Source organism: Dendrobates tinctorius, unplaced genomic scaffold (assembly GCF_039654945.1).
Source record: "Dendrobates tinctorius isolate UK_male_01 unplaced genomic scaffold, ASM3965494v1 ptg000046l, whole genome shotgun sequence".
Taxonomy (NCBI): Eukaryota; Metazoa; Chordata; class Amphibia; order Anura; family Dendrobatidae; genus Dendrobates; species Dendrobates tinctorius.
Window position 1 is genome coordinate 79,842,706 of NW_027361714.1, and position 17,357 is coordinate 79,860,062.

The 17,357-nt window shown below is 45.3% G+C and overlaps 1 protein-coding gene across 5 annotated transcripts in view; it reads right to left on the reverse strand.

Annotated features, from left to right (window-relative positions):
• ARMC2 (armadillo repeat containing 2) overlaps window positions 1-17,357 on the reverse strand; it is a 286,378-nt gene that overhangs the window by 116,402 nt on the left and 152,619 nt on the right. For all 5 annotated transcript variants that reach the window (XM_073576046.1, XM_073576045.1, XM_073576050.1 and 2 more), the window contains one exon: window positions 12,573-12,637. In XM_073576046.1, coding sequence (XP_073432147.1) covers window positions 12,573-12,637 — 65 coding nt within the window. The remainder of the gene's footprint in view (window positions 1-12,572; window positions 12,638-17,357) is intronic.

Consider the following 17,357-nt stretch of genomic DNA (forward strand, 5'->3'; position numbering starts at 1 on the left):
TAAAGGTAAATGTCTTTTTCAGGTGGGTTTAGAAACCTATCAGAAAACAACCAAAAAAATGGACGTATGCATTATTGTGTGAAACCAATTTGTGGGAAACTAACTTAATATGCATATGGTCAGGCTTTTGAATGTCTTAACTGCTTCAGGTTTACAAAAACACCAAGCAGTTAAAAGAAATAACCTAACCATTTTTCTGGCATTTTCGGATCGGAAAACACCACAGAAGTCAATGGAAAAGCTCAAAAGATGCCCATACGTCTTTTGGAGAGTTTTGCCTTCGTTTCTGAACAAAAAAAATTATTGGTTTCTTCGTTATTCAGTGGAGTGAAAAAAAACAACGCGAAAATTACAGTAACAAAATTTGTCACAAAAACCATGGATAAACACTAAACAAAAAATAAATAAAAAATACACCAGCATCCAAAACAGTCAGAAAAATGCTCAGGAAATGACCAATAAAACAATACAAAAGATTCTTAAGGTATAAAATAAAAAAAAAAAGCCAGAATTTCCCAAACTGTCTTATGCTTGAAAAACTCACGGATTCACCTGCATTTAAAAGACGTTGTGAGGATATAGCCAAATACTTCTGGAATTACTACAACGTGTATTAACACCTTTCGAAACCATGAAATTGACAGCACAGGCAGGAAATACTTTTTGCACCCTTCCATACATGTACTTTTCATGGATACTGCAGCTTTTTGGGGGTTGTACTCTCATACACGTAAGCATTGGATGTATGTTTTTTTTTCGTATGATGAAAAACAACAGCCAGTAGGGGGAATTACGGTAGTTATAACTAAAAGTTGACTTCCCATAACAATGTAGGTAAACCCATCAGACCCCGCAGTCAATATCAACAAGAAAAAGCAGGATGGCACTCACCGTTCATGTGAATCACATCACTTTATTTCACATACACAAGGCATTGGCATAGGCACGGGAGCAATGTGCTGGAAGATGGACAACAGCCGTTTCGCATTCAATACGCTTCAACAGGTCCTGTTGAAGCGTATTGAGTGCGAAACGGCTGTTGTCCGACTTCCAGCACATTGCTCCCGTGCTTATGCCGATGCCTTATGTATGTGAAATAAAGTGATTTGATTCACATGAACGGTGAGTGCCATCCTGCTTTTTCTCTTTCTCTACAACAAAATGTTCTGTTTTATCAATATGGGATTGAGCACCCGTTCCAAGTGGGATTAAGGTGTTTTTTATTAATGTGAAAAATATATGTGCAGACATTCAGGGTATTTTTTTACACAACGGTGCCGGATATCTATTTTCTCAATTTGTGGACAATATCAACAAGAGCTTACATAAAAGGGACTGAATTTTGACACCCCACTGGTAGCCCTCACTACCGATCACAATGTGTAGTTACGGATTCCATCACAAAGTTCTTGTTAGGCTATCTTTAAGAAAATAAAGAAAAAACGTGTTTATTCTTTTACCTTAACTGAATAAAAGTGAACAAACATATGTACTTAGATCCACCATAAGGAGGAAACCCAACAGATCCCATAGCAGATCAAAAAAATCTGACCTAGTTACAATTTGTCTTTCTCAAGCAGAAGCTTAGACTCGAGTCTGAACCCAGCTGATAGGATGCACTGATAGGATGCACCGTTAGGGCGCAGTGAGTCAGCCTTATAACAGTGATATGAGGGTTTTATCGGACACTCCTCGGCCCAATGTTACTGTGGCGCCCCCAGGGGAGGGTAATGCCAGGCTTGGAGGCAATGATGGGTCTCTCTCGCAGTCAATCCATACATGCAACACAATTCCACTCCAGGCCACCAGGGGGAACTCTGAACCAGGATTAAGGGGAGGGATGCCCTCTGAGGGCCAAGAGGAAGGAGTGGTTAGTCAGTCTGCGGAGAGTGAAGTGTGCAGACGGGGAGAAGGAAGCTGGAGGTTGAGCTAGGAAGGAGAGCTCCCTCAGCTTGAGAGCGCACAAACTGGAGCCTGGTCTTCACGGCTGTACGGATACTAAAGGTCCTACAGCAGATACCAGAGGAGTAGGAGGCTGTAAATGCCCTACTCCCATCTAAGACTTGAGGCACAACAGCAGCTTGGATAGAGAGCCAGGACTAGAGAGGAGTCCCCGACAGAGGCTACAGCTGTCTGCCGTGCAAGTGAGGTTCTTGGGAACATCTGACAGAAGGAACTCTAGACTAACTAAGTACTGGAGTGCTTCACACCACAAGGTGCTAGGAAGGAGACTGCACAGCCCATCTGTGAGGGAGAATCCCTGAGTTGCTTCCAGGCTAGCCTGCTCCATTACCATCTGTAATCAGGACCCTGGACTGCAGTTATCAAGAAAAGGTACAGAAATTGCACCCCGCTGTGGCTTGTCTGCTTCCTACCTTTCTGGCACTGCTACATCCCCGTGCCAACCACATCTACACTGCCCTGGGACTATAGCTTCACCTGTGGGGAGCTACTACATCTTTGCTGCACCATACCATCAGTCCCCGCGGATCTGTCTGCAGCGTCGGCTTAACATCTCCCTTGCCGAACACCACAGGTGGCGTCACAAACTATTCCATTACACCATTACAATTCCCCATTACCTAGGCACCCAGGGCCACGGACCGGGTTACCGCTGCTGTGACACATCCCCCTGACACCGGCCCAGTACCGAGTACCCCACAGCCCTGGGAGGGTGACCCAATTTGGCGTCATGAACAGGATTACGGAGCCCGGTACCCCCGGGTCCTGTGTGCCATAGACTGTGTTTGTGCAAAAGACTGTGTGAAATTGGCGCCAGTTGCCGCCATTACCGCGCTGCTTGGCGCGCGCGGGAAGAAAGAGGCGGGCTTTCGTGGGCGGAGCCTGCCGCAGCGTGCGAAGAAGTGAAGTGCCGCGCGAGGAAAGAAGACAGGCGCGAGAGGAGGAGGAGCTGAGGCCTACAGCCCGGAGCGTCGGACCTGAAAAGTGGCCGCCGGTGAGCTCCCATAACCCCCGGCCCTGGCTAACGTTAACTAGGGAGGGGAGAAGATGTCCGCACCAAATGGCGATGCAGCGGCAGGCGCCGTTGTCAACCCCGCAGCACCGCCAGGAGGAGCGCCCACTGCAGCGGTCTCCATAATGCCGCTGTCTATGCCCTACATACCGGGAGTGGCCTGTCTACCGCAGTACTCGGGTGACTCACACACCCTGAGTGAATTTAAAGAGAGGCTGTGGAGCTTGTTTAGAGTATACCCTGTGTCTGAAAGCCAGAAAGTGAATATCCTGATTGGACAGCTAACGGGTGCAGCACAGAGAGAGGTGAAAGCCTGGCAGGATACTGATAAAGAGACTGTTAAAAAGATTCTAGCCAAGCTGAGAAGCACCTTTGACACTCGCACTGCAGCTGAAATCAAGATGAGGTTCTTTGGCTGTAAACAGAAGGCGCAGGACAGTATCAGGGATTATGCTCTCAACCTGCAGGAGGCGCTGCGAGCAGTCAAGCAAGTTGATCCTGACAGCGTAAAGGAAGATAAACTGTTAAAGGAGCAGTTCATTGAGGGACCCCTGTCCAGTACCCACAGAGGACAGTTGCGTATCATAATCTTGCAAAACCCTGATCTGGACTTTGCTGAATTTAAGGACAGGGCTATTCTGGTACTGCAGGAATCAAATGACAGCCGTCCAGCTCCCCCTAGGCGCCTAGCGATCACCTACCATCAGGAAGCCCCATCTTTCCCTTCCATCCCTGTGGAGGCTGATGCCCAAACTCTGGATAAAGATCCAACTGAGGAGCTGCGTCTTCAAGTCCAGGAGCTGACCAAAGGGATGGCTGCACTTAACAAAACCATGCAGTCCCTACAAGTGTCCTCCAAAGAAAAGATCCAGTTTGCTTCCAGTCCAGAGGATGTCCCGTGACTCCAGAGGAGGAGAACCCCGCCACTTCGAGGAAGGAACAACGATCGCTATGACCAGGACAGACATCCCATCTGTCGTCGCTGCTACAAGGCAGGTCATCTTGCCAGGTACTGTCCTTTAAACGAGCAACCCCTGGGGCAAAGGGCCAACCCCCAGGAGTAGGATCCCCAGGCCCAAAGAACTGGAGAGCCAAGTATGTGGGAGGGAGACCCATCCTTCCTGTGGTGATTGACGGCATCCCCATGAACGCTTTGCTGGACACTGGCTCTCAGGTGACCACTATGCCGTACATTCTGTACAAGAGATATTGGGCTGATTCAGAGCTTACCCGTGGCCCAACTGATGAACTGACAGTAGTTGCTAGTAATGGTCAGTCTTTACCGCAGATAGGATGTAAAGAAATTACTGTCAAAGTGGGACAGGTAGAACTAAAGTATCAAGGTTTAATAGTTGTTGATATTGATCGACGTGAATGTAATCCCATGATGACTCTTGGTACAAATGTAATTGAAAACTGTCTGTCCGAGGTTATTGTCTTGTTGCAATAGGTGGCTGAGACTGCTGGTTCCGGAGAACGAGTCCTGCAGAAGGAGATCCGAGCCCTGATGCAAAGGCAACAGGTAAAACTCTCTGGTGGAGAGATTGGCAGCGTCAAAGTGAGTGATGCCTTCCCCATTGTAATACCCCCCAGATGTGAAATGTTGGTTTGGTGTCGGGCAGCTATAGGTCTTAGAGGGAGAGATTACCATGCGCTGGTAGAACCAGTATACTCCGAGAGCAGGCCAACTGTCCTGACAGCATGAGGGGTGATTGACGTACGAAAGGGGAGAGTACCTGTATGCCTTTTGAATTGTGGGGAAGAGGAAGCCACGGTACCTCGGTACGCCACAGTTGCTAAGCTGCTCACCGTTAATAACAACTCTTTGCAGGCAGCAGAATCCTTGGTCTCATCTGATCAGGTGGAGGACAACGGCTCTGTGAAGCAGCCAAATGAGTGGTGTCAGCAACTGCAGGTGGGAACTGACTCTACACCTTCATACCAGAAAAATGGGGTTTACAGAGTGACACAAGAGTATGAGCGGGTATTCAGTAAACACCCACTAGATTTTGGGCAGGCAAAGGGGGTTCAACATCATATCCCCACGGGAGACCATCCACCCATAAAGGAGAGGTACAGACCTATACCCCCAACACTGTACCAGTGTGCTAAGAGTATGTTGAGGGAGATGAAGGAGGCAGGGGTCATCAGAGACAGTTGTAGCCCCTGGGCAGCTCCAACAGTGTTTGTAAAGAAAAAGGATGGTACCATGAGAATGTGTGTTGATTACAGGAAAATTAACAGCATTACACATAAAGATGCCTACCCATTACCCAGAATTGAGGAATCATTGGCTGCACTTAAAACTGCTAATTACTTTTCTACCTTAGATCTCACTAGTGGGTATTGGCAGGTTCCCGTGGCAGAAGCAGACAAGGAGAAAACAGCATTTCCCACTCCAATGGGTCTCTGTGAGTTCAATTATATGCCATTTGGGCTCTGCAAAACTAGGTGCACTGGAACAGCGATGGATGGCTCGGCTATCGAACTATGAGTTTACCATCAAGTACCGGGCAGGGCACAAGAATGCCAATGCTGATGCGCTGTCCAGAATGGACGTGAGTCAGCTCGTGTCAGCAGCTCCTTCACCAGGCGGACTGCAGGGTCACTATCTTGCGTTTCTGCCCAATCATGATGGGGCAATGGGTTCAGGGTGACCTCCTTCAAGCCAGACCGTCTGTTTCTCACTCCTTGAGCACAAGATGCCGGAGAAGACCCTGAGGCTTTTGAAGAGATAGAGCTACCTCCTTTCCACCGGCCACTTGCGGCCCAGCGTGCTCAAGGAGTGAGAAACAGACGGTCTGGCTTGAAGGAGGTCACCCTGAACCCATTGCCCCATCATGATTGGGCAGAAAAGCAAGATAGTGACCCTGCAGTCCGCCTGGTGAAGGAGCTGCTGACACGAGCTGACTCACGTCCAGAGTCGGATGCTCATGAAGAAACTCAGCAGTTGTGGAAGGAGAGGGGCCGGCTGTTCATTTATGAAGGGAAGCTGTGTCGGAGGAGTATCAATGCCCGCACTCATGAGCTGGTTTGGCAGGTGATAGTTCCAAAGAGGGAGGCATCAATGGTCCTGGAAGCATACCACAATGGAGCTGGACACTTTGGATGGAAGAAGTTGGAAGTATTGCTCCGAGAGAGATTCTACTGGACTGGTATGAGGAAAGCCATTGAGAGGTGGTGCCGGGAGTGTGGACGATGTAAACTGCGCAGAAAGGATCGAGACAGCCAGAGAGCTCCTCTACAGCCAATCATCACCAAACAGCCCCTTGAGCTGATAGCCCTGGACCATGTGAAGCTGGTTCCAAGCCGGTCAGGCTACATCTATGCACTCACCATTGTGGACCACTACTCAAGATTCCTGGTAGTTGTGCCTGTCAAAGATCAAACTGCCAGGACAGCAGCCAGAGCATTCCAGCAGCACTTCTGTAGACCACATGGGTATCCTGAAAGAGTGCTGACAGATCAAGGTCCAGCTTTCGAGGCAGAAGTGTTCCAAGAATTCTGTAACCTGTATGGTTGTAAGAAGATCCGGACAACACCGTATCACCCACAGACCAATGGCATGTGCGAGAAGATGAACCAGGTGGTGATTGATCTCCTGAAGACTTTGCCCTTGGAGGAGAGGAATCTGTGGCCAGAGAAGTTGCCCGACCTGGTAGACCTTTACAACCATATTCCAGTGAACTCCACCAACTGTACCCAAGCCTACTTAATGAGAGCAAGACCTGGTAAGCTGCCTATTGACTTGGACATGGGAGTCCTGACCCCAGAAGTGACATCACCAGGTGCTGACTGGGACACAGAGAGGCAGCAACAGTACAGGAGGGTTCAAGAATGTGTGGAGAAGAGTCTGGCCCAGGCAAGGCAGAAGCAGAAGCTTTACAATCAAAATGCACCTGCCGCTCCTTTGTTGCCAGGAGAACAGGTCTTGAAAAGGAAGAGAAGATTGCACAAGTTGGATGATCAATGGGAAGCTGAACCTTATACCATTCTGCCCTCAAACTTTGATAATACTAAGGTATGCCTTGTGAGTAAAGATGCAGGAGAGACCTCAGCAGCGGTATCAAGAGATCATTTGAAGTTGTGTCCTGACCAGTTGAAAGAAAGAAGAGAAGAACCAGATAATATCCAGCCCATAATGGAAGAAGAGAAGGTCAGCACAGTGCTTGGAGAATTCCCTGCGAATTGGACTAGAGTGAAAGATGCTATAGTGGTGCCAGTGTTGCTGTTTCCCCAATTGGTAGCACAGGAAGATGTGACTCAAGAGAATCAGGAAAATCGGGTAGCAGATGCCACACCAGCAGTGGAGCCAGAGAACCCTCGCCCTGCCAGTGGTGAACCTGTTGTACTCTTGGTGAGTCTAAGAGGTCACAGTCAGTCCAGTATCCCTGTGTTACAAAGAACCCCCAGTAGTGTATCCAGTACATTACCCACTACAAAAGTAGTATGCAGGTCTACCCGCACCACACAAGGCATACTACCAGCTAGATACCGTATATAAAGTAATGTAATTGTTGAAATTGTGTAAATATGTAACTGTTTTTCAAGTTTTGTGCCTACAGGTAACCTGTAAGAGATCCCTTGGAGTTTTCTTTATGGACACTGAACCACAGGACTTGTGTGTGGTCAAAAATTTTCATCATTTGCGCCCAGGAATGGACCATGGACATTGATGCTGGACTTATCATCATAGGACCATTTTTGAGCTCTTGGTTTTTGTACATTTTTACCTTTTGCAAATCTTGTACAAATTATTATTGTTCAATTGTTTATATGTTATTCATTTTTTCTTTTGTTGTTCAGCCCAGGAGTACTGACTTGCACTAGGGGGAATGTGGCGCCTCTAGGAGTATGGCTGCCACAGTGGCTTTGCCTTCCTCCAGGGGAGGGTAATGCCAGGCTTGGAGGCAATGATGGGTCTCTCTCGCAGTCAATCCATACATGCAACACAGTTCCACTCCAGGCCACCAGGGGGAACTCTGAACCAGGATTAAGGGGAGGGGTGCCCTCTGAGGGCCAAGAGGAAGGAGTGGTCAGTCAGTCGGCGGAGGGTGAAGTGTGCAGATGGGGAGAAGGAAGCTGGAGGTTGAGCTAGGAAGGAGAGCTCCCTCAGCTTGACAGCGCACAAACTGGAGCCTGGTCTTCACGGCTGTACGGATACTAAAGGTCCTACAGCAGATACCAGAGGAGTAGGAGGCTGTAAATGCCCTACTCCCATCTAAGACTTGAGGCACAACAGCAGCTTGGATAGAGAGCCAGGACTAGAGAGGAGTCCCCGAGAGAGGCTACAGCTGTCTGCCGTGCAAGTGAGGTTCTTGGGAACATCTGACAGGAGGAACTCTAGAGTAACTAAGTACTGGAGTGCTTCATACCACAAGGCGCTAGGAAGGAGACTGCACAGCCCGTCTGTGAGAGAGAATCCCTGAGTTGCTTCCAGGCTAGCCTGCTCCATTACCATCTGTAATCAGGACCCTGGACTGCAGCTATCAAGTTAAGGTACAGAAATTGCACCCCTCTGTGTCTTGTCTGCTTCCTACCTTTCCGGCACCACTACATCCCCGTGCCAACCACATCTACACTGCCCTGGGACTATAGCTTCACCTGTGGGGAGTTACTACATCTTTGCTGCACCATACCATCAGTCCCCGCGGATCTGTCTGCAGCGTCAGCTTAACATCTCCCTTGCCGAACACCACAGGTGGCGTCATGAACTATTCCATTACACCATTACAATTCCCCAGTACTTGGGCGCCCAGGGCCACGGACCGGGTCACCACTGCTGTGACACATCCCCCTGACACCGGCCCGGTACCGAGTACCCCACAGCCCTGGGAGGGCGACCCATTACACTATGGGGCAGTGCAATTCTACAACTTTTTTTTTCATTCATGCTCATTCAGCACCCATACAAGCCTATGGGTGCATGTTAAACATTGGACTGCACTTGGTTGAGACTCCCCCACAGACAATGGAGAAGATGGAGAAATTAAGTTCTCCATCTTCTCTGTACCTGTGCTGTGATTTTCTCATGCGAGACAATCAGATCACACTAAAGTGACACTCTGTTCACGCTCGCCTTTGAGTTTGATAAGAGTGACATAATTGGACTGATTCTCTTGCATGAAAGAATCTACGCAAGTGTGACCCCGGCCTTAGAGTAAGTGTGCACTAACACCACAGTTTTACTCCTGTTTTTTTACATAATGAGCAATAACCTTTATTAAAACTGCAGTAGAGAATGTGAAAACATTGAAATAACAGGCAAAAACACTAATGCTTTAAAATCAAGTTAATGGAGTATTACAGGTTAAATTGCAATCTAACACTGAAGATGCACCGGACATACTGTCATTTTGGAGTTTCGGACATTGGATGTGCACAACGTCTCAACTGACGCAGCTTTTGGGTAATATTTTAGGCAATGCTGCCTTTTATTTTCTCCCAAAACTAAGTCATCACTTTTTTTTTTCTGTTTCAAACTATGTCAATAGCCTTGTGAAGCGGTTTTGCATGCATCACTTTGGGTTTTAGATAATGAACAGGAAACTTAAAAAAAACAAATGAGTATTGAGGATTGCCGAGTGATTGCGGTCTCAGTGGTGTACTCACAACACACAGATCTCTACTGGTCACAACACACGACCCAGCGTTCAGCGATTGGCTTCTGTTTTTAGCAGAGTTCCAGGAGCCTTAGCAACACTGCAGCAGTGTAAAGTCTCTCCCACAGTCTTAAGTCTTCGTACATTGTTCGACTGTTTCTTCAAAATGCTCACCGCAACAAAAAGAACTCGTTTAACAAACGAAAGCCTGCTGAGATACGGCTGTAATACAAATACGACAAACGGGCCCAGGGAATGGCCGATGGCCTCACAATCTATGAATTACTGGGGAAGAACACAGTAGTAAATAATAATGTGATAAGACTATAGAACATCATAAAGGTCTGTGGCGGAATAACAGGAAAATGACATACAGACGTAAAAAAAAAAATCTAAATGTTTAGCTAAATTATATTCTGAAATAAGAAGGTTTAATACTAGCTTAACCTGTTTATAATATGATCTTAGAAATGTTTCCTACCTTCCTTCTCGCTTCAATTTTTGGAAAAGGTGTCTTAAAATAATGCTTGATTTTGTTATTTAACCCCTTCATGACCAGAAGTATTTTCATTTCTGCGTTTTCGTTCTCCTTCCCAGAGCCATAGCTTTTTTATTTTTCGGTCAATATGGTCGTGTGATGGCTTATTGTTTGCGGAACGAGTTGTGCTTTTGAACGACACCATTGATTTTAACATATCGTGTACTGGAAAATGGGAGAAAAAATTCCAAGTGCGGTGAAATTGCAAAAAAAAGTGCAATTCCACAGTTGTTTTTTGTTTTTGCTTTTTTTTTTACTATGTTCCCTAAATGCTAAAAGTGACCAGCCATTATGATTCTCCAGGTCATTACAAGTTCATAGATACCAAACATGTCTAGGTTCTTTTTTATCAAAGTAATGAAAAAAAATTCCAAAATTTGTTTAAAAAAAAATTGCGCCATTTTTCCATACCTGTAGCGTCTCTAATTTTCGTGATCGTGATGGTTGGGTGAGGGCTTAGTTTTGTGTGCCGGAGGTAACCTCGATGATGTCTTTGGTTTAGGAAAGTAATTCTTGCTTTATATTTTAAAAATGAATTAAAGGGAATCTGTCACCCTATTTTCGGCCTATGAGATGCGGCCACCGCCATCAGGGGCTTATCTATAGCATTCTGTTATGCTGAAGATAAGCCCCCCATGTAACCTGAAAGACAAGAAAAACACGTTAGATTATACTCATCGGGGGGTGCAGTGGGTTGTCGCGGTCCGGTCCAGCGCCTCCCATCTTCTAGCGATGACGTCCTCCTTCTTACTTCTGCTGCTGCTCCTGCAGTGCGCAGGCACCGGAAAAGGTCAGAGAGGTCCGGAGCCTGCACACTGCAGTACTATACTCTGCCCTCAACAGGGCAGATAAAGTATGCCTGCGCAGGAGCCGCGGCAGAAGTAAGGAGGAGGATGTCATCGATAGAAGATGGGAGGACCCGGACCGAACCGCGACACCCATCAGACCGGACCCCGGGTGAGTATAATCTAACTCGTTTTTCTTATCTTTCAGGTTACATCGAGGGATTATCAACAGCATTACAGAATGCTGTAGATAAGGCCCTGATGGCGGTGGCCGCAGCTGATGGGCAAAAATGGGGTGACAGATTCCCTTTAAGTCAATTGAAACAGAATTACTTCTTGGGTATCTGAGCGGTGGCCTATTAACTACAAAAATGTCCTGTACATCATTTTTAAATGGCAGGTGTGCGACAAATCCACAATGTGTATCCACATGGGCATGTAATGTACTATATATATATATATATATATATATATATATATACCTGGTGTTGTGTGATATACTACTTACTTAAACATGTACACTGTTTGGACAAATGTACTGAAACATCTCTTAATCACTGATTTCAGGTTTTTCATTCAGTCCTATTGTCATAGGTGTACAAAATTCCATGATTATAGCCATACACTATGTCTTTACAAAAATTAGTGAGAGACTGGGACTTTCTAAAGAGCTCAGTGATACCAGTGTAGTCCTGTAATTGGAAGTCATCGTTGCATCAAATCAATGATTACATTTCTCCCCACCGAAATACTCCACAGTCAAAGGTGAGTGGTATTATTGGAAAGTGAAAGCGTTTAGGAATTACAGCAACTCAGTCACATAAAGACCACATAAAGTCACATAAAGTTACAAAGCAGTGGTTGACAAGGGGTTAGGTCCATAGTGTATAAAAGTCGGCAATGGTCTGCTGAAGTAATAACTGCAGAGCTCCAAACCTCTACTAGCATTACACCAACACAAAACCAATGCCTGGGAGGCTTAGGGTATGGGTTTCCATGGCTAAGCAGATATATGTAAGCCTTACATCACCAAGCACAATCAAAAGAGTCAGCAGGAGTGATGTATAGCATGCCACCAGTGGACCCTGAAGCTGTGAAAATGTGTTCTGTGGAGTGGCAAATTAAACTTCTCTATATCGCAATCTGATGGACGAATCTGGGTTTGGTGAAAGTAAAAATAATATTACTTGTGGACTGCATAGTGCCAACTGTAAACTTTGGTTGAGGATGGATAATGCTATGGGGTATTTTTAAGGGACTGTCTCAGGTTTCTTAGTCCCATTGAATTCTTAATACTTCAGCACATCAAGACATTTTGGACAACTGCATGTTTCCAACTTTGTGAGAACAGTTTGAGGAAGGCTCTTTTCAGTTCCAGCATTACTGTTGTCCAGTGCAGAAAGCAAGGTTAATAAATACATGGTTGGATACATGGTAATAATCTTTCTTTTACAGCATTCTATTATCATTTTTAGGATATATCAAATAAAATGAAAAATGGCATTTGACTTTTTCAAATCAGAAACCGAAATAAAAATAATTTTCCCTGGTGATAGCAGTGGTAGGCATGGATAAAGTATATAAAACTTTTTCTTACACCCTTGAATTAACACATATTTTAGCTGCAAATAGTTTTAAAAGGGAATAGTTCAATTACATGGTTACTGTTTTACCTTTGTCTGAGGCCTTCTTGGACTCATTTGGAGATGGAGATTTGCTCTCGCTTTTACACATGTCCCTAAACAGTTGAAAAGTAGAGTTCATTTCAATAGATTTCTTCATATTTCATTCTAAGGTTAAGTCTGCCATATCATTCCGAATAGATTAACAAGCATATTGAACTTTGGTCAATAATTTACTTTTAGAAATATAGAAAACACCGCCGAGAAAAATGAAATAAATGTGCAGGCGACTACAATGCGCTAGCAAACAAACAGACAAACATTACAGCACTTTGAGTGCGATAAAATATACAGTGGCATGTAAAATTTTGGGCATCCCTGGTCAAAATTGCTGTTATTGTGGACAGTGAAGCAAGTTGAAGTTGAAATTATATATATTTTGAACTTTAAAACTTTAAATTTTACAAATTACAAAAAAGAAAATGGGCCGATGCAGAAGTTTGGGCACCCTGAATGGTTAGTACCACCCGCTTTTGCAAGTATCACAGCTTGTAAATGTTTTTGTAGCCAGCCAAGATTCTTTGAAATCTTGTTTGAGGGATTTTCATCCATTCTTCATTGGACAATTCTTCCAGTTCTGTGAAATTACTGGGTCGTCTTGCATGCATTGCTATTTTGAGGTTTAGCCACAGATTTTCAATGATGTTCAGATCAGGGGACTGTGCGGGCCATTGTAAAACCTTCATCTTGCGCCTTTTGAGGTAGTCTATTGTGCATTTTGTCATGTGTCATTTGTAGAGCCATCCTCTTTTTAACTTCAGCATTTTTACAGATGGTCTTATGTTTACATTAAAAATTTGCTGAAATTCATTGAATCCATTCTTCCCTCCACATATGAAATGTCCCCTGTGCCATTGGCTACAAGCCCAAAGCATGATTGATCCTCCACCATGCTTAAAGGTTGGCAAGATGTTCTTTTCCTGAAATTATGTGCCCTTTTTTCTCCACAAATACCTTTGATCATTGTGGCAAAGAGTTCTATTTTATACTCATCGGTCCAAAGGACTTGGTTCCAAAATGCATCAGGCTTGTTTAGATGTTCTTTTGCATATTTCTGATGCTGAATTTTATGGTGAGGATGCAGGGGAGGTTTCCTTCTGATGACTGTTCCATGAAAGCCATATTTGCGCAGGTATCTCTGAATAGAAGAACAATGTATCATAACTCTAGAGTCTGCCAAATCTTTCTGAAGGTCTTTTGCAATCAAGCGGGGGTTCTGACTTGCCTCTCTAGCAATTCTAGGAGCAACTCTCATGAAATTTTGCTTGGTCTTCCAGACCTTATCTTCACCTTTCCTAATGTGATAATGAACTAGCTATAAACCTAACAGGCTAATTAAGGTGCGAAACCTTGGTCAAAGTTATCTGAGCACATAAATCTCTATGGGTATCCAAACTTTTGCATCTGCCCATTTTCCTTTTCATAATTTTTAAAATGTAAAAGATAACTTTTTTGCCTAAAATACAGAGGATATGTGTCATCTTTAACTTTAGCCCTTTTAGAGATCTCTTCATCTTCAAATTGCTTAACTGTTCACAATAACAGTAATTTTGACCAAGTGTGTCCAAACATTTACATGCCACTGTATGCAACCATTAACTATATTAATTCTAAATTGCATTACTGCATTATAGTCCATAGTTTTAAATTTGAGGTATGTCAAGTACTTCAAATTTAGCATTAGTATCCTGATAGATCCAAGCCTCCAACAAAGCAGTCATAGATTAAATTGCTTCTCTTTCAATGATCATGAAATAACTCTGCTGGTACTATCCTGATCTACCCAGCAAAGCTGCCATGTGAGCTGCTGAGAGGAAGTCTCAGTTTACTGTGTTTGTTCCTATGGTTAGTTTGACTAAAATCTAAAATAAAATATTCGTTTGCATTGTCAAAGCTCATAGACCTTTTTTAAGGTGTGTTTTGTTAAAGAAATTATTATGAAAACCTAATTTGAAAAAAAAATTAAAATAGGATATATACAGTACAGACCAAAAGTTTGGACACACCTTCTCATTCAAAGAGTTTTCTTTATTTTCATGACTATGTAAATTGTAGATTCACTCTGAAGGCATCAAAACTATGAATTAACACATGTGGAATTATATAATTAACAAATAAGTGTGAAACAGCTGAAAATATGTCTTATATCCTAGGTTCTTCAAAGTAGCCACCTTTAGCTATCATTACTGCTTTGCACACTTTTGGCATTCTCTTGATGAGCTTCATGAGGTAGTCGCCGGGAATGGTCTTCCAACAGTCTTGAAGGAGTTCCCAGAGACGCTTAGCACCTGTTGGCCCTTTTGCCTTCACTCTGCGGTCCAGCTCAACCCAAACCATCGCGATTAGGTTCAGGTCTGGTGACTGTGGAGGCCAGGTCATCTGGCGTAGCACCCCATCACTCTCCTTCTTGGTCAAATAGCCCTTACACAGCCTGGAGGTGTGTTTGGGGTCATTGTTCTGTTGAAAGATAAATGATGGTGCAACTAAACGGAAACCGGATGGAATAGCATGCCGCTGCAAGATGCTGTCGTAGCAATGCTGGTTCAGCAAATAAATCCCCAACAGTGTCACCAGCAAAGCACCCCCACACCATCACACCTCCTCCTCCATGCTTGTGGAACCAGGCATGTAGAGTCCATCCGTTCACCTTTTCTGCGTTGCACAAAGACACGGTGGTTGGAACCAAAGATCTCAAATTTGGACTCATCAGACCAAAGCACAGATTTCCACTGGTCTAATGTCCATTCCTTGTGTTCTTTAGCCCAAACAAGTCTCTTCTGCTTGTTGCCTGTCCTCAGCAGTGGTTTCCTAGCAGCTATTTTACCATGAAGGCCTGCTGCACAAAGTCTCCTCTTAACAGTTGTTGTAGAGATGTGTCTGCTGCTAGAACTCTGTGTGGCATTGACCTGGTCTCTAATCTGCGCTGCTGTTAACCTGTGATTTCTGAAGCTGGTTACTCGGATGAACTTATCCTCAGCAGCAGAGGTGACTCTTGGTCTTCCTTTCCTGGGGCGGTCCTCATGTGAGCCAGTTTCTTTGTAGCACATGATGGATTTTGCCACTGCACTTGGGGACACTTTCTTGCCCTAATACAAATTCTAACAGTCTATTCAGTAGGACTATCAGCTGTGTATCCACCAGACTTCTGCACAACACAACTGATGGTCCCATTTATAAGGCAAGAAATCCCATTTACTAAACCTGACAGGGCACACCTGTGAAGTGAAAACCATTTCCGGTAACTACCTCTTGAAGCTCATCAAGAGAATACCAAGAGTGTGCAAAGCAGTAATCAAAGCAAAAGGTGGCTACTTTGAAGAACCTAGAATATAAGACATATTTTCAGTTGTTTCACACTTTTTTGTTAATTATATAATTCCACATGTGTTAATTCATAGTTTTGATGCCTTCAGAGTGAATCTACAATTTTCATAGTCATGAAAATAAAGAAAACTCTTTGAATGAGGTGTGTCCAAACTATTGGTCTGTACTGTATATGTAACTATACATACATATATATACACATATTTTTTATATATATATATATATATACACAGATATATATATATATATATATATATATATACATACACACACACACACACACATACATACATACTAGAAATAGGCGTTTCCCGGGAGTACGGAGAAGTGAACATCCGCCTATGCGCCAATGAGCGGTGCTGCGTGGCTTTGGCGGGAGATTTGAATCCCCTGCCCCGCCGGCTGAGCCAGTGAGCGGTGCCGCACGGGATTTGTATCCCCCACCAAAGCCGCGCGGCACCACTCATTGGCTGAGCGCCCCTGGTCCTCAGCCAATGAGCGGCGCGGGATTCAAATCCCCTGCCCCGATGGCTGAGCCAATGAGCGGTGCTGCACGGGATTTGAATGCATGCATGGCCCTCTCACCCCCCTATCCTGGTATACATGGTCCTCTCACCCCCCTATCCTGGTATACATGGTCCTCTCACCCCCCCTATCCTGGTATGAATGGCCCTCTCACCCCCCTATCCTGGTATGCATGGCCCCCTCACCCCCCTATCCTGTTATGCGTGGTCCCTTCACCGCCCAATCCTGATATGCATGGTCCCCTCACCCCCCTATCCTGATATGCATGGTCCCCTCATCCCCCTATCATGGTATGCAAGCTACCCCTCACCCCCCTATCCTGGTATGCATGGACCTCTCACCCCCCAGTCCTGGTATGCATGGTCCTCTCACCCCCCAATCCTGATATGCATGGTCCCCTCACCCCCTATCCTGGTATGCATGCTACCTCTCACCCCCCTATCCTGATATGTATGGTCCTCTCACCCCTATTAAACTGCACACATACAAAAAAAAAACAAAAACATTTATACTCACCTTTCTTCCCTGTGCTCCAGCGCTGTCCCGTTCTGCCGGATGCTTGGGGAGGAATGCTGCAGTACGCGCATGCCCATACTGCGCTGTCTGGCGCCATATTGCTGAAGGCACACTGCAAATGTGTCTTCAGCAAAATGGCACCGGATAGCGTTATGCGCATGCGCGATTCCGACACCGCACTCCTGCCCCAGTCCCCGGTGAGAAGAGAAGCGCCGCGGCAATGCTCCTCCCGGTCAGGTAAGTATGTAAGCCTGCCGGCTGAGTCAATGAGCGGTGCCGTGCGGGATTTGAATCCCCCGCCAAGCCTCAGCCGGCGGCTCAGCCAATAAGCGGAGCTGCGCGGCTTTGGCGGGGGTTTTGAATCCCGCGCCGCTCATTGGCTGATGCCAGGGGCGTTCAGCCAATGAGCAG